The sequence below is a fragment of the Chinchilla lanigera genome, unplaced genomic scaffold, assembly GCF_000276665.1.
Source record: "Chinchilla lanigera isolate Chin_1 unplaced genomic scaffold, ChiLan1.0 scaffold00018, whole genome shotgun sequence".
NCBI lineage: Eukaryota > Metazoa > Chordata > Mammalia > Rodentia > Chinchillidae > Chinchilla > Chinchilla lanigera.
Genome location: NW_004955419.1, coordinates 5,003,806 through 5,021,244, shown reverse-complemented (window position 1 = coordinate 5,021,244; position 17,439 = coordinate 5,003,806). Strand labels below are relative to the sequence as shown.

General features: G+C 35.7%; 1 protein-coding gene across 6 annotated transcripts in view; it reads left to right on the top strand.

The window, feature by feature from the left end:
- Window positions 1-17,439, top strand: part of Rabgap1 (RAB GTPase activating protein 1) — a 161,632-nt gene that overhangs the window by 10,186 nt on the left and 134,007 nt on the right. For 4 of the 6 annotated variants that reach the window (XM_005382509.2, XM_005382508.2, XM_013513144.1 and 1 more), the window contains one exon: window positions 15,196-15,391. The exons of 1 other annotated variant lie outside the window; for it this stretch is intronic. In XM_005382509.2, coding sequence (XP_005382566.1) covers window positions 15,242-15,391 — 150 coding nt within the window. In that variant the 5' untranslated portion in view covers window positions 15,196-15,241. Of the gene's footprint in view, window positions 1-13,417; window positions 13,639-15,195; window positions 15,392-17,439 lie in introns of all 6 variants that reach the window. One more of the 6 variants, XM_013513145.1, reaches the window with a different exon arrangement.

Here is a 17,439-nt window from a genome sequence, read left to right as displayed (position 1 = left end):
TTATAATTCTAGCTACTTGGGAGGCTGAGGCAGGAGAATCACAGGTTCAACGCCAGTCTGGGCAATTTAGTAAGATCTTGTTTCACAATAGGAAAATCTTCAAAAGGGCTAGCTAGGGATGTAACTCAGTGGCAGAGCACTTCTGTTCCATGTGGAGAATCCAGGGTTCAATTACTGTTACTGTGAAAAAGAAAAAAGCGCAATATTGTACCCTGCGATAAACTTCCTTTTCATTATTTAAGGTTTACTGCTCAGTTTCCAGTTAACTGTTTGATCTTAATAAGATATATGTATCTTGTTTGTTTACAAACGATTAACATTACTGCAGTATCTAACATGTTTCCTGTCTCTTCTACTACATATTGAAAGAAGTGTATTATGTGCACTCTGTGTTATCTATATGAGGGCTCATGATTTTCTACATAATATACTTGAACTTTACAGTCCAGATTCGAGAAGTCATTGTCTTTTATTGGGTAGATTTCCAGCTGAAGAAAGCCCTACTTTGTTGTTTTGTTTTGTTTTTTGTTACCGGGAATCGAACTCAGGACGTTGCGCTTGCCAGGCAGGCACAGTGCCACTGAGCTAAATCCCCAGCCCCAGAAAGCTGTACTTTGAAGGTCTTATCATTTCCCACTAATTGTTTCAACAGTTGACAGGCAATGGAAAATAACTAGTAAATCAGTGCTTTTTTGTTTTTTTTTTTTTTGCTTTTTGTTTTTTTGTCTTTTTGCGACAGGGTCTTGCTGTGCAGTTCAGGTTAGCCTAGAGCTCACTTTGTAGCCCAGGTTAGTCTCGAACTCACAGTGATCCTCCGGCCTCAGCCTCCCAAGTGCTGGGATTACAGGCTTGCGCCACCACGCCCGGCCAATCAGTGCTTTTTTGAGTATCTTTATAAAAACACGATGTGTTAAGGTTCTGACATAGCCCATAATTATCTTTGCAGTTTTCAGCATTATCAGGTGTCACTAGGGTTCACAAGCATGTGGAATAAATACAGCCGCCTTAAATCTTTCTTGGAGGTAGAACTCAAATTATTTTAAAAGTGCTGATTTAACCATTGTATGTAAAGCAAAGTTTGGCATGACATTTTGGTGCTTTTACTGGTTTTCCATAGTTAGAGCAAGGCCAAGGACTTGATGCTTATGGGTATATTTGGTAAACAAAAGGAAACACTACAGCAACTTGAAAGCTGTTTTCTTTTGTTGTAATTTTTTTTAAAGCAAAGTTAGTCACCTGGTCATCATTTTCCTCCTTCAGTCTTCTGGAATTGTTTTTCTTCAAATTTACAAGCCAGAACAGTATTGGATAGACGTTATATTGTAACCACTCTTGTTGATCCCAATAACTTACTTTTTCTTCATGTGGAAAGACTGACCAAATATGCAAGTGTGCAAGCATGAACATGTTATAGAATTTGGCCTTGTAGTTCCCTTCTCTCTGCAGGTCACACCTAATAATTGGAGGTAGTCATCAGTGAGAATTTTCTGAAAATTGTTTTTTCATCCAGAGTAGAGCTATATAATACCTGATTTTCCCACCCAAGTGCCTTTTTCTGATCACTGGAGTAAAATAAAGCCTTAAGCCTGTCTTTAAGTTCGTGTTTAACATTAAGTAGTAGGTATTACTTTGGCTCTCGAGCATGAGGAACAAATTTTAATTGCATGGCTGTCCCACGAAATTTGGGGTTTGTATCTCTGCAGTTAATGCATAGTTGATGTGTACCATATATCTAATGAAGAGTGCATCATCACTTACGTCTTTGTAGCAATACATTTTCCTCTATACTAGTCTTGCATTTATTCAGGTGCATTAACAAATGAGTTTCTGTGGCAACTTTAACATGATGTTACTAACTCAAAGCTTAGCAATAATTATTTTTTAAACTTTTTCAAAACCATTCTCCCTTATTTATACATTTTGGGACTTTTAACCCACAAGCTATGGTTATAAGCTTGTTTTCACTTTTTTGTTTGTTTGTTTGATTTCTTTTTTCTGGTACTAGGAATTAACTCACGACCTCGATGTTTTCACTTTTCGAAGGATGATTTTCGTATCACTTACAGGACTTCGCATGCAGAATCTTTCTTGGGGAATATATTTTAAATATAGTCAAAGAAAATAAGAGCATTCAAGTCTAAATTAGATTAAGTGTTGGGCATTTGTATGACAGTAGGAAGCAGCATGAGTTAATCACTTTAATATTTCTATCATGGAGATAATAAATTCTCCTGACATTGAAGATATTCTGATAAAGTGGTTCTGACAGTGTGAGTGTGAGAGTAGGTAGAAATATGTCATGTAAATTTCTTTTGCTATGACAGATGATCTTCTGTGTGTAGATCTTTGAAATGCTTGCCGAAGTACATAGTTATTTCCTTATTGTAGTTACCTGTTGAATTATCTGAAATCTGGAGGAAGCTGATTGCTGTATAACCTCAAAAGCTAACAGTAGTTAGCAGGGTGGTGATGCAAGCTTGTAGTGCCAGCACTCTGGGAGGCTGAAGCAGAAGCATTGGAATTTCAAGGTCTGCCTTGGCAACTTAGTGAAATCTTGTCTGAAAAAAATTTTTTTTAAAGGAGTGGGGACAAAGCTCAGTGTGAAGTCTGTGAGTTCAGTCTCCAAATAATAAAATAATAACTGCCAAATAAATAAAAAAGTGAAAAAACCCTCACATTCACATTAAAAATTGCCCTCCAGCAGAAAGTCTTATTTTTACAATTTTCAATTTTTAGTTGTAAGAAAAGATCTTTTCAATTAGGTTTAAAACATCTCTGGAACTTAAGTAAATATTTATATATTTTATATTTTCTTACACTTTACCTATTACAGTGGTATGAGGGACTCAGTAAAATGCTTAGGGTGTGCTTACCTCCTGTTTGATACACTTACTAAATGTTACTTATTGTGTAACTGGACCAGGGCCTTCACACATCAGAAGGCACCTAAAACGTGTGTCCCCTGCTAAACATTTTTGGTTTGGTTATACGCAGTCCCCTGAAAAGTCAGAAGTCACAGAAAAGAGAAACCATATTTACTTTAGGTTCTCATCATGTATTGAATAATTTACTGTTTGGCATTAAATTCACATAAAGAGAAGTGGATATGCAAATACTTCAGATCTAAGTACAAACAAGTGGATATTCTAAATGGAATAGATCATTTCATTAACTGTAGATGAGGAGGAACTGTTTTGACTAATTTTCTAAAAGAAGGAAAAGTATTTAGAAAGCCCTTCACTGCCTAAAAGTAATATTTTTAAATGTGGATATAAATTATATTATGCTTCAGAAGTCTGATCAGAAAATGTAAAAGATTTTTAAAAATATGTCTATACTAGTCAGAAATGTAATCTGACCTTATGAATGAGTAGCACATTACTCTTAAGCTAATTTTCCCTGTGTTCCCAAGGGTAGTTTCTGTTGTGGAAATGGCATCCAAATAACAATTTAAATATTTAATTTAGGGGCTGGGGATATAGCTCAGTGGCATAAGCGCCTGCCTGGCAAGCACAAGCTCCTGAGTTCGATCCCTGGTGCCTGGGGGGTGGGGGGAGATTCATTTTAGAGATAATTTTGTTGTAGCGGCATAAAGCCAGCATACCTAGAATTCTGGAAAGAAATCAAATGCTATTTCCTGAAATAGCCATAGGAACATGGAAAAGCCGTGTATGTATTCTTTTCATGGCAACATTGTTTTACTCAAATCAGTTTAGAGTTAAAAGAATTGTTTTATGTGCGTTTCATCCCCACCTCTTACCTCTTGTACCTTTTATTAGAGGCATCAAGATATAGTAGGGAGAGTAGCAACTTAGGGATCAGAAAGGCATACACATTCCAAAGTTATGCACTTATTTAATAAAATGACTGTATGTAAACTACTTAATGACTCTGACATTGTTTCTTCATTTATAAAAAATCGAGCTACTTACACTTTATGAATTGTGCTGGAAAGCAACTGATAATTTTTCCCATTTCTGTATACTCATATTTACAAAAGAATTCAAAAGGTTCAATCCCCTCATTTTACATGACAGAGTCACAGCATAGCCCAAGTTTAATAAAAAGAAAACCCAGGAATTTAACTCCAAGTCTATTTTTTCCCTATTATACTAGAACATAAACTTAAAAATAAATCCTGCTGGCTATCAAGGCTTTCCTCAAGATAGCCTACTCTGCTTTCTCCAGGGTGTGCTTTTGTCTTGCTCTTTCTTCTTTTACTTGGCCCAAGTTCCCTCTGCAGAGCCAGTTTCTCACGCTTCACTTTTACTTTTTCAAGTAAAGTTTGTCACTGCAGATAAATAAATCCTATTATGGTTTGATTACTCATAAGAAAATGAGAAATAACTGGGAACATTGGCTGTCACCTTTACTGTATTGATTTTGTGAGTTTTATCCTAAAGATCCCATAAAACTATAATCAAGACTCAAAACTTTTATCAGAGGATTGATGGGTGAGCAAAATGTGGTATACATACAATAGAATATTATTGAACCTTGAAAAGGAAGGAAGACATGTCTATTGTTTAGCAATTAGGAGTGGTGGAAAGGAATTTTTTTTTTAAGATGGAACAGTTTTCCATTGAGTTTTGCTAAATTTGTCCCACCCTTCTGAGGGATAAACTGAAAAATTCATGTAAAAATCAGTACAAGGAAACAGTTCAGAGCTAGGAAAAAAAGAAAAAAAGACAAAAGTTGAGACAAATATAGTAAGATTTTTATAGCTTCTTTATATCCTGTTTGTTTAATTTAATTTTGGTGTTGGGGTTAAACATGGTATTACGTGGATAAGTCTTGGAGACATTATAGAAAAACATAAAGCAGTTACAGAGAACAAATATTCTGTAATTCTGTTTATGAGGTCTGTGGAGTTAGTAGAGCCATAAAAGAGAATAGTGGCTGCTGGGAAAAATGAGTTAGTGTTAATGGGTATGGTTTTAAGTTGAGGAAGATGAAAACATTTTAGGGATGAGTTGTGATTGCACAACTGTGTGAATATACCCTTTTTTTTTTTTTGTCTTTTTTGAGATAAGGTCTTGGTATGCAGTTCAGTCTGGTCTTGAGCTCACTTTGTAGCCCAGGCTGGCCTCAAAGTTGCAGCAATTCTCCTGCCTCAGCCTCCCAAGTGCTGGGATTACAGGCTTGTGCCACCATGCCTGGCTGTGTGAATATACTTAATGCTGCAGAATTATATACATTTACAAATGGCTACAGTGGGAAAGTTTTTGTTATATATATTTGACCAACAGTGTAAAACATTTACAACTTGTAAAGCATTAAAAAAAAAAAATACTTTTACTTTTGCCTTATAAATTCCTAGTCTTTCAATTCAGGTTATCTTTTTTAGTTCATTTAGAATTGAACGAAATATCACTTAATAGTTTTAAAAAGTTAATTATCACAGACATTATATTTTAAAATTTGTCAGTGGCTTAATGAACTAGTTTTTCTTGCTTTTAATTGCAAGTATGTAACTAAAGGTTTTTAAAACTAAGCTGAAATTAGTAAGTCTTAATATGGTTCTTTTTTTTTTTTTGGCTTTTTGAGACAGGGTCTTGCTATGCAGTTCAGGCGAGCGTTGAGCTCTCTTTGTAGCCCAGGCTGGCCTCGAACTCACAACAATTCTCCTGCCTCAGTCTCCTGAGTGCTGGGATTACAGGCATGTGTCACCATGCGCGGCTTAATATGGTTCTCTTAGCTCAATAAAATTCAAAGAACCATCCGTCAAATTCAGAGACAGACTTAAAGCCAGGACATGTCTATTGTTTAGCAATTAGGAGTGGTGGAAAGGAATTTATTTTTTTTAAAGATGGAACAGTTTTCCATTGAATTTTGCTAAGTTTGTCCCACCCTTTTCAGGAATAGACGGAGAAATACATGTAAAAACCAGTAGAAGGACACAGTTCAGAGGCAGGGAAAAAAAAAAGACAAAAGTTGAGACAAATATAGTAAGATTTTTGTAGCTTCTTTGTATCCTGTTTGTTTAATTTAATTTTGGTGTTGGGGATCAAACCCCAGGCCTTAAGAATGCTAAGCACACTCAGCTATACCCATCCCTGTTTAATGTGAAAAGCTACAAACCCTACAGGAATTGGCCTGCTATAGCATCTTGAGACTTCTGCTATTTCCTGTTTTGTTATTTTTTGTAAACAGAGGATAATCTTACTGTATTAGTGTTTAGAGGGTACAACTGGGCACAGCATAACGATTGGAATAGGGAGAGTTACTGATACCAGAAAGGACAGATAAGGTCCCAGAAAAGGACAGAGACACGTAGATACTTGATTTTGGACAAAGTTCCACAAGTTTCTCTGTGAACTTAAGCCAGTTACTCAGCCTGTCCAAACTTCAGTTCATATGGAGTTAATAGCCACCTGGCAAGATTAGTATGAAGATTAGAAATAACACATGTAAAAATTTTTAGTACCACGTTGAACATATGATTGACACTCAATAATTAATTATTATTTTCTTTTTAGATTTACCAAGATGATTTAAATGTCCCCCTTAAGATTCCATAAAGCTTACTCATTTGCTCATTGACTGAACAACAAAAATGTTGGGGATGGAGTGGGAGATGATGAAAGTAGTTGGTTCAAAGGGAATCCAAAGTGTGTTTCATGACTCAGTGTTCAACTGTTTTGGGCTATGGTAGTTGGGAGTCTTGATAGAAATCACTGAGGCATACCCAAGAGTAGTGCCTTTTGGGGGTCTCTTCATTCTGATCATCATCCATTTCCATATTCCTAGTGACCTGCATGTAATATAGCATATTTGTCATTTGTCTTCGTTATACTACTTAGACCCTACTAACACACTGATAAAAGTAGTCATCTCTCATAAAGTAATTGGGGAGTTGGTTCCAGGACCTTCCCCTCCATACCAAAATCGCATAATATTTGCATATAACCCATGGACATCCTTGTATATCCTTAATACAATGTAAATGCCGTCTTAAAAGTTTTCATACTATATTGTTTAGGGACTAATGACAAGAGGAAAAAGTCCACATGTTCAGTATGAATGCTGTCTTAGTCACTTACAGTTTGATAAAGGAGGTAAGACTAGGCTGTTAAGAGCTGGGGATGTAGCTCAGCGGCACTACCAAGCACAAGGTCCTGAGTTGGATTCCCAGTACCAAAAAAAAAAAAAAAAAAAAACCAAGAAAAACTAGAATGTTACATTGGCTGTAGAATTTGAAGACTAAATGTAAAGAATTTGAATTTTTGTTTTCAGTCAGAGACAACGAAAGGCAGGGAGGAATGGAATATAGAATCATACCTAAGTTGTAGAAATCGTGTAACTATGGCACTTGGAGAATCACTTACTATGGAGGGTCTAGGAAAGGAGAGTATTGCCATAATTAAGTTAAAAGAGAATAAAATGTGTGTCAGTTACATGAGGGGTGGTGGAGAAGGGATAGATTAGGCATATATTTTGAAACTAAAATCCATTAAAATTCCAAAGGAGAATAAGAAGAATCAAAGTTCATTTTTGTTGTTGTTGTTTTTGATGTTTGTTTTGGCTCTCTGGTTGTTAATCATGATAGAGAAGAGGAAATGTGCTTGTATGTTGCATGAAAGTGAGATGGTTTGATTTTGGATGCATAAGATTGGTTTTAAGATGCCTATGGGATACAATGAAGCAGAGCTCTGTCATGTATTCTTCTAATAATCTTTGCATACCTCTGCTATATTGACCTCTATGCTATATGTGTTCACTAGTTCATTTTTTGTTCAGTGATTGTGTCGAAAGTAAATAGTACCTTTTATTCCTCACCATAACACTACATGTAGTGCCTGATAAACATCAAACACTTGATAGTGATAGAAAAGAAAGAAAACTTAACAGAAATATAGTGGTACCTCGGTTCACAAATGCTTTTGTAAATGCTTGGCAAAATTTTGTTTTTGTTTGTGAACTCTGCATGAGGTGATCAACACAATCATTGCCATCTTTCCCATACAAACACAAATGTGGCCATCTTCCAAAAATCATAGAACAAATTAAGTTTGTGAACTGAGTTACCACTGAACTCAGGTAGAATTCAAGAGAAAAGATAGATTGGAGTATTAGCAGTAGACAGTAGAAAGATATGTTAGCTCATGAGATAGTCAAGAGAGTAACGAGGATAGAATTTCAGTAATAAGCAGAAGAAATGAACCTGCATGAGAACTAAGAAGATGTAGTCAGGGGTGGAAAATCAAAGCAAAGAGCTAAGAGTTTCAGCACAAAGAAATGGTCATTATTTTGATTTATTTCAGCAGATAGAAGATAAAAACTGAAAGAATTCTTTGAGTTTTGAAATTTTGTGCTCTTCAGGGTTTTTCAAAAAGGAAGTTCAGTGAGAGTTGGTGAGAAGTAGAGAGGTAGACTTTTGAGAGATACTGTTCCGTGTTGGGAGTCACACTGAAATGGTGGAGATGGCAGTTAGTACCCCTCTTCAAGAAGAGTGTCTTGCCAGGTGTGGTGGCACATGACTGTAAGCTGTAATCCCAATACTTGGGAAGTTGGGGCAGGCCAGCCTGAACTATAAATGTAAAGCAAGATCCAGTCTCAGTAAACAAAATAATAAACAAAAGAGAATGTCACAAGAAAACCAAGAAAATAGAGGTAAAAGAAGCTCTGGACCAGTGACTGGGCGCTAGCACTTTTCCCCCCCATCATCATTCATAACCTTTTAAAACCTAGGTAGGTCATTTTTAGGAGGTGGTTTTTGCTCCTAGTAATTTCACTTCAACAAATCTATGCCACTGAAGGGTCACTGTTACTGGTCAGAATGATGTTAGTAACAAAAAATAATACAAATATCTAATAGTACTGTCCAAAAAAAGTTCTAGTTTTTAAAAAGTAAGCACTGATTATCTAGGAGGCAGCTTTTCATTTTAGTCTCCCATTAATTTGGTCTAGAAGAGATTGGAAAGGATTGTGAATCTTCATTCAGCAAGACTGAGGCATATTTTTTTTTGCTATGATCTTTGGAAAAGTGCATAATTGAGCATAAAATTTTCACTTAATGGGGCCAGGGATACTGTATAGCTCAGTGGTGCAGGGCCTACCTGGCAAGCGTGAGATCCTGAGTTCAAGTCCTAGTACCCACAAAAACAAAACAACAAAATTTTCACTTAATGGCACAGAGCAGTGAATTTGGGCAAGAAGTTTATAAAAGAGTTTTGATCTCACAAGGCTAATTTTCAGTCAAAATCCATAGTGCTTTTCTATGTGTTGGTAAGGATAAAAATATTGAAAGGGTAAATATAGTAAGAAATACACCATAATTGAACTTTTGGTTATGATCCGGAGGCTGCATAAATAAACGGAATTATCATCTTAAGTGGCTGTGTTGAAAGAATTGTAAGGAAGCAAACTTTCTTTGATACAGGCTCAACCAGCAGGGCCGTCTTGCTGGCATGGTCTAAGGGTCTAGGCTTATCACTTCCATAAAAAAGAGACAAACTGGGTGCTTATCAGATACCAAAGTGTTCATTGTGTATTGTTTTACCTAAAGTGGGATAAAAATCCTTACTCTTGTCAATTTTACAGATTTGTTAGGATGTAAAAATGAAATAATGTCTTCATTTTTTGTATTGTAAGCAGATGATATATTTTTATTCAAAGTATTTATTTACATACAAACAAAACATGAAATTAGGAATCTTTATATTTTGCCCCAGTAATGTATTTTCTAAATTGGATTATATAAATCAGTTAATGTCCGTTAAGTTGTTCTGAATTGGTAGTTTGTGAAGAGCCTTAACTGTTGAATGTTTACAATGTTCTGTGCATATGTTACGTGTCATATTACAGTAGTTTTATGAGATTGATAGTTAACATTTTCTTTTATGGGAACTGAGACTCAGTGTCATACATACAGTTAATAAGTAGTAAAACCAGACTATGCACATGTGTGTATTGGGGTAAGATGATGGGGATGGCACCTAAGGCCTCTTGGATACTAAGTATGTGTGCTGCAGCTGAGCTATACCACAGCCTGTAGAACCAGTATTCTAACTTGGGTTATTCCTCATTCCCAGTTGCCTGCTTGACCATCACAGATACAGCTGCTGTTCTGTCAATTTATAAAAGGTGGTCTTTCCTTTTCATTGGGTAGCTTTTCCTCTTTTTCATCTTTATTTGCCATTTATCCTACTTTAATAAATATTTTGGCAACTACTATATGTCAGATGCTGTTCAGACCACTAAGCATACAGCAATTAAACACAAAAATAGAGCTGAAGTTCTAATTTACATGATGTTTAAATGATTAACAGAATAAGGATGTCTGTCAGGTAATGAGAGAGGTCTATGGAGAGTGGTAGGGAGTGGCAGGGTATTTAGGGGAGGAAATTTGTATTTTAGTATCCATAGAAAAATTTATACTTTACTGTCCATGGAAACTGAAATTATATAGATTAAAGAATAAAGAATCAAAGTAGGAGGCTTCTAACTGATGTAACTAGGCATTCAAAACAAAATTAGTCCTAGGGGCTTAAGGCAGAGGTTGTGAATCTCTAGAATATTGCCAGAAGTACACCGCATCTTGTGCAGGCCAGGGAAAGGGTAGTCTTCCTCATGGAACACATAGACTACTTTACTTCTGTCCGTGAAGTGCAGGAGAAAAGAATTATTACCATGATTTTTTTTTCTTATACTACTTAGTGTTTTGATAAGCCTCATTTCCACAGAAAGATTCAGGTACATTCAGTTGCTAAATCCAACAGCAAAGCATCTTATAACATGTATTTTCCAGTCACTTGCTCAAAGAAAATGGGTGGAACTTTGAGCCGGCACATTTTAATTCTGTGTTATAAATACTGAAATACAATCTTTGTAAATCCAGAGTATTTTATATTTTATGAAAAAATAAAACATTTTCATAAACAAATAATGATAATAACAATAGTTATTATACCATGTATCATCTTCAGAGTAGTTACTGAATACAAAACATAAACCAAAAAGATTCTTAAAAAAAGAAACAGATAATTAACACATTCTATTCACTGAACTAAGGTGAACTTGTAGTACTGTATAAATGAAACAAATCAGTATATATTAAAAATTTTTTTGTTGTTGTTTTGTTCATGGTACTGGGAATCGAACTCATGACCTTGTGCTTGCCAGGCACGTGCTGTGTTGCTGAGCTAAATCCCCAGCCCTATATTAAAATAATTTTAAGACAGTGGAACATGTAATTTGGGGAAATATTTGAACTCCCTGCTTCCTATTTATCACTCTTCTGTTTTCACTCTTTATTTGTATGTGTATATAAATATATATATATCATATGTGTATATATATATATAATATGTATTTATATAGTGTTTCTCATACAGAGCAACCGTGCAATATTTGAACTTGTATGTCTGACTTATTTTCTCAAGTTGCATTCATTTATCTGTGAATGCCTCACATTTATTTTTATGGCAACATAGTACTCTATTGTGTATAACTACCTTATTTGTTGATGGGCATTACGCTGTTTCCAAGATCTAGGTATTATAAAATGTGCTGCTATAAACATGGGTATGCATGTATCCCTATAATATGATGATTTTAACTCTTTTAGGAAGATACCTGGCGGGAATGGCTAGGTCAAATGCAATTTCTACTTTTAGTTTTTAGAGTAATCTCCACACCGATTTCCATAGTAGTTGTACTAGTTTACATTCCCACCAACAGTGTAGTAGTCCCTTCTTCATCACATCCTCAGCAGCATTTGTTTGTAGGTTTTTTGATTACAGCCATTTTTTCTGGGGTAAGATGGTATCTCAGTATAATTTTAATTTGCATTTCTCTGATGGCCAGCGCTGGTGAGCTTTTTTTTCACGTAGTTATTGACCATTTGTACTTGTGAGAAGTGACTGTTCATTTACCCACTTTTTGATTGGATCTTTTGTTTGGGAGGGGGTCTTTTTTAAAGTTCTTTTTATATTCTTGATGTTAATCCCCAAGGAATAGCTGGCAAAAAAAAAAAAAAAAAAACCTTTCCCATTCTGTAGATTGTCTCTTCACTCTGTTGGTTGTTTCCTGTGCTGTGTAGATGCTTTTTAATTTGATATGATCCCATTTGTTGATTCTCTGTATTATTTCATGTGCAATTGGGGTTCTATTCAGAAGGGCCTTGCCACTGCCTGCGTCTTCAAGAGTTGTACCTATTTTATCCTCTGGCAGATTAAGTGTTTCTGTTTTAACATTTAGATCTTTGATCCATTTTGATTTCAAGTAGTATATGGTGAGACATACGGATTTTAGACTCAATCTTCTGCATCTCAGTATCAAACTTTGCCAGCACGATAAATCCAGAATATTACAGAAAGTTGTTAGTGTCTCTGAAATCATAGCTTTAGACAGCTTCTCCAGGTCTTCTGCTATCTTAATATTAACTGCATGATAAAAGATGAAGGAAGCATGAAAACTTAACTTAAAATACACATTCTAAAAGAGAAAAGGACTCCTTTATTCAATACTGTTTGGGAAAAAGATCCAAATTTATGGTATTAGAAAAGCATCATTATCTAATAGAGCATAGCTTTTAGAGTCATAGATAACTGGATAATTTCTTGTCTTTGCCTCTATCTAGTTACATTACCTTAAACAAGTTATACCCTCTCTGTAATCCTTAATTTTCTCCTATGTAAAAGAGTGCACACCGTTGTCTATAGCAGCACAGTTTGTAATAGCTGAATCTTGGAAGCAGCCTAAATGCCCATCAACCAATGAATGGATAAAAAAGATGTGGTTTTCTTATATAATGGAATATTACTCAGCCATAAAGAAAGATAAAATTGAGACATTTATGGTTAAATAGATGGATCTTGAGAACACAATCTTAAGTGAAATAATCCAACGTGCGTGTAAATATCACATTATCTCTCTGGTGTGAGAAACTGAAAATGTAAATAAGAACAAAAATGCACAAGAGGTAATGTGAAATAGGAAAATAGAGGTGTGAAGATTGGATGAGAGGCACTTAACGTCAGATTACAAAATAGTAAATTCTTTAAAAATTCAAATGTTAAATACTGTGTGACCAGAAATAAGGGAAGCAGTTGATTTGACTTTGGAGAATGGGCAAGTGGACTGAGACAACTATTAAGAGGAGGAGGTTTACATCAATTTGGAATTGCCCAAATCCTGAATCAAGGAAACGACTCTAGGAGGAGGACCTGATGAGGGCAGATACCTGGAGGTGTGAAAGTATATATCCTTACCAAGCGTTTCACTGTGCTCCTGTAAGTTTTGATAACCTAAATCAGTAACTGTTAGCCTGTATAATTTGCCTGTTCTCTACTACAAACTCTTCTTGGGCAAAAGTCTACTTTCTTTTACTTATTATAGCTTGCTTTTTGTACATGAGATGTACAATAAGTATTTGTTGAACAATTAAAATACCTTTTTTCTTTTAATTTTTCAGAAGACCTGCCCAGTCCCCCATGGTACTGGGGATCGAATCTAGGAAGTGCTAAACTACATTGCAAGGCTCCCTGCACCCCTTTTATTTGATTGAAAGAGGATCTTGCTATTTAGTTCAGGCTTGCCTTGAACTCACTGTGTAGCCCAGGCTGGTCTCAAACTCACAGCAGTGCTCCTGCGTCAGTCTCCCGCATGCTACGATTCACAGGGCTGGGATTACAGGTGTGTGCCAACACACCGGCCTACTCCCTTTTGTCACTGTTTTATTTATTTATTTTTTTTGAGAGAGTTTTACTATGTAGTCCAGCTTGAACTTGAACTCACCATGTAGCCCAGGCTGGCCTTGGACTTCCGAGCCCTGGGATTACAGGTATGAATCACCACACCCAGCTGTAAGCCCTTACTTTTTGAGACATGATCTCACTAAGTTATCCAGTGTCTCTAAGTTGCCCAAGCTGAACTTGAACCTGCAATCCTCCTGTTTCAGCATCCTGAGTAGCTGGGATTACACATCTGGCTCAGAAGACCATTTTTTAACAGTATTTTTGACAAGCACACTGTGTATTTAAATTTGGTCCTATAAAATGTAGACCAGTGAGAGCCTGCAGGAAGGGGAATTAATGGAAATAGAAGCCAGTAGAGGGTCCAGAATTCTGGCCTCTGTTGTAAATAAGTACAGTAGTTATATGACCTTACTTCTCTTGGGGTTGCTCTTTAACTGTTTAAGAATACTGATGATTACTATATTTTCTCTCAACTTTAAAACTCAGAGATTATGTAATTCCTGCTGCCTGTTGTTTATTTGTATTAGAGGGGAAAACAGTTTTTGGCACATGGTATGCACTCAATAAATATATATTCAATTAAAAATCCAAAGCATAAATCAGGACTATTCAACTGGAGAAATTAAACAGACTTTCACAGCCTTAACAGTGTGATTAACAAAGTGCTATAGCTACTTTCTTAATTGGTTAGGATTCTGAGTATATTGTGTCCTTCCTTTGATGGGTTGGCAACCAAATGGAAACATCGCTACAAAGTATGCAGAATTAAGTTTTGAAATGTAGATAAATGTTTTATTCTAGGAGTCAGTAAATAATTCAGAGGCTTTTCATAAGTGACACATATTTATAATTTTTTCTGGCAGTTTTTGGCATTAAACTCTTTATTTATTGGATAATGTTCATAGAGTTAAGTTTTAAGAAATGGTGGTGTGGGGAAGTTGAGTATATAATGGATATCTGATTTCTTGCTATGCAAGATGCTTGCTAGCTCTAGATTCATTCTTGCCCTGCTTTGAATTTATCTCTCTTGGGTGTTAACATGACATTTCTTTGTTAAAACCATGATAGAAATTTTTTTCTTTTTTTCATGATACAATTTTAAATTTAAGTATTAGTAACACTAGGAAAACTTTAGTTGTTATGCTTTCGTAGTAACTAAGGGCATTTCATTTGTGTGTATCCCTTTACAAATTAAAGGACAGAAAACAGAAGTTTAGTACTCCATATTTTTTAGAGGCTAAAACTGGAGCTGCAACATATGCCAAGGAAATTACTGCAGGTAGGCAGGTTATTTTGAAAAGAATATATTTTATTTACCTGAAATCTGAAATACTTTGACTCTGAATAGCATAAAATTGCCATATTATCAAAATGGAGTATGTGGTGTATATGCAGGAAAAATATTTTGGAAGTATTTTTTTTTTAAGTTTTTCTATATGTGTTTTGTGAGAATTAGACTGCCATTCTATATATCTTTATGGTTTTTCTTTTTCAGGCATTTAAAAAATACTTATTCATGAGTTGAGCCTCACTCTTGAGTTATGGATGACAAAGCTTCTGTTGGGAAAATCAGTGTCTCCTCAGACTCAGTATCTACTCTTAATAGTGAAGATTTTGTCTTGGTTTCCAGGCAAGGAGATGAAACACCGTCTACAAATAATGGAAGTGATGATGAAAAAATAGGACTCAAGGTAAAACTTTATAACCTAAGTTTATTTTGCTTAGCCCATTGCAAAACTTGGCCTTAATGAAAAAGGGATATGAGGAAAAGAAGACCATGGAGTTACTTCTTTTTTAATAATGTTACTAAGAGTTATACACATAGTGAGAAATTGAGATTTGGTCAAGGATTTTTACTTTGACTAACCTCTCCTACCTAAATTTTATAATACTTCTGTCAAGACTAGTGGTTACATTATAAACATTTATAATTTTAGTATTTTTTTTTCCCATTGAATTAGAGGTGCTTATTTCTTCTGGACCTTTTATATGTGACATAAGGTACTCATAAGTCATCAGTACTATGTAATAAAAATAAGGTGTAGGATTATTATATATATTTATTTATTTTTGTCTTTTTGAGACAGGGTCTTGCTGTGCAGTTCAGGTCAGCCGTGAGCTCCCTTTGTAGCCCAGGTCTTGAACTCGCAACAATCTTCCTGCCACAGCCTCCCCGAGTGCTGGGATTACAGCCCTGTGCCACCACACCCAGCAAGGTGTAGGATTACTGAAACAAAATTTAAAATATCTGGTCTTTGACCACTTCTCTTTATATTTTTTTTTGGGGGGGTGGGTCTTTGTGATACAGGGTCTCACTATGCATTTTAGGCTAGCCTTGAGCCCACTTTGTAGCCTAGGCTGATTTCAGACTTGCAGTGATCCTGCTGCCTCAGCCTCCTGAGTGCTGAGATTACAAGTGTGCACCACCACACCCTGCTTTCTCTATCTTTTCTCTAATAAAGTACTGTTTTCCCATACGTTGTTATTCTGATTTTTGTAGAGATAAATAAAAAAGGTTAGCTATTAAAATTGTCATTCAAAATACAAATAATTTTTAAAATATTTCAATTCTTGTTTACATCTACTCATTCAACAAGTATTTATTGAATAATGACTATTTGCCAAATATTAATCTAAGTAGTAGGGATATAGGGAACAACACAAGCAAAGCCTCCAGGCCTCTTAGAGCTTTTATTCTAAAGGGGAAATAGATTCTAAGAAAATAAATGTTGGGTAAATTTAGGTGCTGTAAAGAAAAATAAAGAATATGTTGATAAAGAGTGAATGACTTCATGGTTATAGTTAATTGACCTTTAAAAGCCATTGCAAAATTCTGAAAACACTCTTACTTCCACTCATATATTTACAGGAAAATAAAAAAAAGAGCAAATGACATATGATAATTTAGAGAAGATCTTGAGATGACCCTGGAGTTGAGACCCAAGTGAAATGAGGAGAACTCACAGGAGAATACAGTACATATAGAGACCCTAAAGGTAGAGGTTAGAGCAGAATGAACATAGTAAAAATCAGTAAGAGACAAGATCCAGTGACAGATAGGGGTTGGATTTTGTAGAACCTTGTGTGACTTGATAACACAGACTTTGTTATAATAATGTGAAAGGAATTTTTGGAGAATTTTGAATAAGAACATCATTGTTGCCAGGTAGCCTGCTTTTTGTGGGGGTGTAACTGGGAATCAAACTGAGGACCACATATGCCAGGCAGACACTATACCTCTGTGTTAAATCTCCAGCCTCAGGCAGCCTGCTTCTAAAAGTGGTTTGCCAACTAATGAGAAAAAGCCAGGATAGCAAGCTCTTCATGGCTTGCCTCTCCTTTTATGTTATCCAGATCTCCAGGAAACCCTATAGAACCTCTATATACAGGTCCTGAGAGACAGTGCTGGGATCCTGTGCCTCAGGTCTAGGCCATCCTATTGAAAACCTGCTCCAGTTCTTGGGCGAGGCCCATGGGCTCTGCATTGGGAACTGTTGTGCGCATGTGTCTGGGATCTTGTAATTAACAGATCGTGCCTACTTTCCCAGCCAGCTTTGCTACTCCCTACTCTCCTATCTCATTATGTCATTTACATTTTTTAAAATTCAGCAGCTAAGAGGGATTTCCAGCAAGACAGTATGTCCAGCTCCCCAGCTAAACTGGTGGCAATTATTAAAAGAAATTCAGTCTGTTCTGAAGGAAGTTTAGCAAATGAAGAAATAACTTATTTCTTTTTATT